Raw genomic sequence first — 2,254 nt, 5'->3', positions numbered from 1 at the left:
ACAGGTGCTCCTATTGGAATGTTGCACCATTAAGTGGAAGCCATTCTCAAGATCTTTTTTCAGTTCTGAAGATTGGCAAGACAAGGTCTCGGGCCCTCCATTTCAAAGGACTATTTGATGTGAAGTCGACTTACAGACTTGGAACCTCATCAATCCTACCACACTCATACCCAGCTGCAAGGGCTAGCCTTATTCCAAAAAAGTTTGAATTTTCTGTGCAGCTCAAACAACCAACCAAAAATTCAAGTATTCCTATGGAAACCAGCTTATATGCAATCAGAGTCTAGATAAATCTCAACCAGATAGGATAGCGAGATGAACATGCATTTTTAGAATGCCCCCACGCATAACAAGCATGGTTCACATCTGGTGTGACAATGAGGGTTTGACTGTCACTTGAACAGCTTCAATATTATTAGCTCTGCTCACAAGGCTATAAACACTAATGAGCAGGTAGGTGAACAAATGTGTCACCACATATCTAAGGCATTTTTATAAATAGTACTATATGGATTCCAATGCAGCATCAAATACCCATAATGATTATATGCACAAGAAATTAATAAAAGGAGCATCCCAATGCACAAGGCTCCCACTACTGCAGGGTCTGGGACAAATGTACGCAGCCTTACCCCCGCTTCGCAGAGAGGCTGTTTCCATGCACAAGAAATTAATATTAGAGAATAACATACCCACACTGACTTGAGCAGTTACAGAATTCTATAGCAAGCAAACAAGATAACCACAGAGAGGTAAGGATTATACAGATATACACATACTGTCACAGGTACTGACAATGAATCTTGGCACAAGACTTTTGATAATAGCAGTATATGAACTTGGATACTGCATCCCTTGTTCTTAGTCTCAACCTGTCAAACTTTTCCCTATTTTGGTTTCAGTTTTAAGGAAACACTGCATACATGGACACAAATAAATCGATTCAATTCCAGGTTCGAACCAAAAGAAAAAAACATAACAAGTTTAGAACTGGGAGGAAAATATTACCTGTTAATACAATAACGCTTCCCTGTGGGAGGAGGACCGTCATCAAAGACATGGCCAAGATGAGCCACACAAACTGCACAAAGAACTTCCTGTCGAGGCATGAAAATTATGGACATGTCTAACTTTGACTTCACATTATTTCCTATGGGTTGATAGTAAGATGGCCAACCGGTTCCACTGTCAAATTTTGTTGATGATCTGTATGACAGAAAGCAAAGACATGAGTTTGTAATTTAGGGACTTGTATAAAAGATGCCTCCCATAGAATTTATCCAAATTGAGTGACAGTTAGATGTGAAGCAAGTCAAAGTTGCAAAAAGGGTGTAAAGAGAGGATTTTTATTTGGAAGAGAGAACCTTCCACTGTGTGCGGTTGAAATGGAAAGGTGAGCTCGTGATGTATAATTACATTGAATTCCTTAAGTTTACTAGCCCTGCCAAATATTTCTTTTATTTGACAGTTTAAACTGTCCTTTGGTTTAGAAAATTTATTTTTCTTTCACTCTGAACATTTTTGTCCTGCGTGAATGTCGTTTCACTTGTAAGAAAACAGCCACTCAAGTTGCTTTTATTTTTTCACTTCACTTGAAAATCCTATTCTGGTTTACTACCCATCTACACAAACACTTGTAAAAATGACTTTTTTAACTTCATGTACCCAGTGCATGAGGCTCCCACCACTGTGGGGTCTGAGGAGGGTCATAATGTACGCATTTTTACCCCTGCTTTCCCAGAGAGGCTGTTGCCAGGAATTTTTTAACTTCATGTATAATCAAATAAAGCTTTGGCTGTAATTGGATCACAAAAGTACTTACTCAAACAGAGGTGTGTCACAACAAATGCAGTGGTAAGTTCCTTGCGTCTTAGTCTTCCAATACTCCCTGTAAAATAGAGAAAAGAAAGATAATGAATCAACTGGATCAATACAGAAAAAAGAGTCCACAGTATTGGCCTAGTAGATCCATCTGTAGGAGTATGTGCGAGGAATGGCATGGAAGATGGGCTTGAAGAAATGTTAATGCACAATCTAGATCTAGGTGAAATATTTGGGCCTATCAACTGAACCGACCATATTTTTTGCACATATTCAGTATGCAAGTTGCCTCCTAGCATATTATGTTGGGGAGAATGTTCCCAAAGGGATTTGCATTACCCAGGTACCCTAGTTTAAGGCACCTAGATACACTGAAAAGATATGACCCACCATGAGATCGAGGGCAGTGCCAATTAATATGATTTTGAATTCA

General features: G+C 39.0%; 1 protein-coding gene across 1 annotated transcript; it reads right to left on the bottom strand.

Annotated features, from left to right (window-relative positions):
* Nucleotides 1–673: 673 nt before the first annotated feature.
* LOC122648407 (peptide methionine sulfoxide reductase B1, chloroplastic-like) lies at nucleotides 674–1,959 on the bottom strand (the record flags this gene model as incomplete). The annotated part of the gene is made up of 3 exons (XM_043841620.1): nucleotides 674–915; nucleotides 1,009–1,206; nucleotides 1,823–1,959. Coding segments are annotated over 3 exons (363 nt in total), but the record flags the coding sequence as incomplete, so codon positions are not given.
* Nucleotides 1,960–2,254: the final 295 nt, after the last annotated feature.

The sequence above is a fragment of the Telopea speciosissima genome, unplaced genomic scaffold, assembly GCF_018873765.1.
Source record: "Telopea speciosissima isolate NSW1024214 ecotype Mountain lineage unplaced genomic scaffold, Tspe_v1 Tspe_v1.0986, whole genome shotgun sequence".
In the NCBI taxonomy this organism is placed as follows: Eukaryota; Viridiplantae; Streptophyta; class Magnoliopsida; order Proteales; family Proteaceae; genus Telopea; species Telopea speciosissima.
Note: the sequence above shows the minus strand (reverse complement) of the source record. Positions and strands in the feature narration are given on the sequence as shown.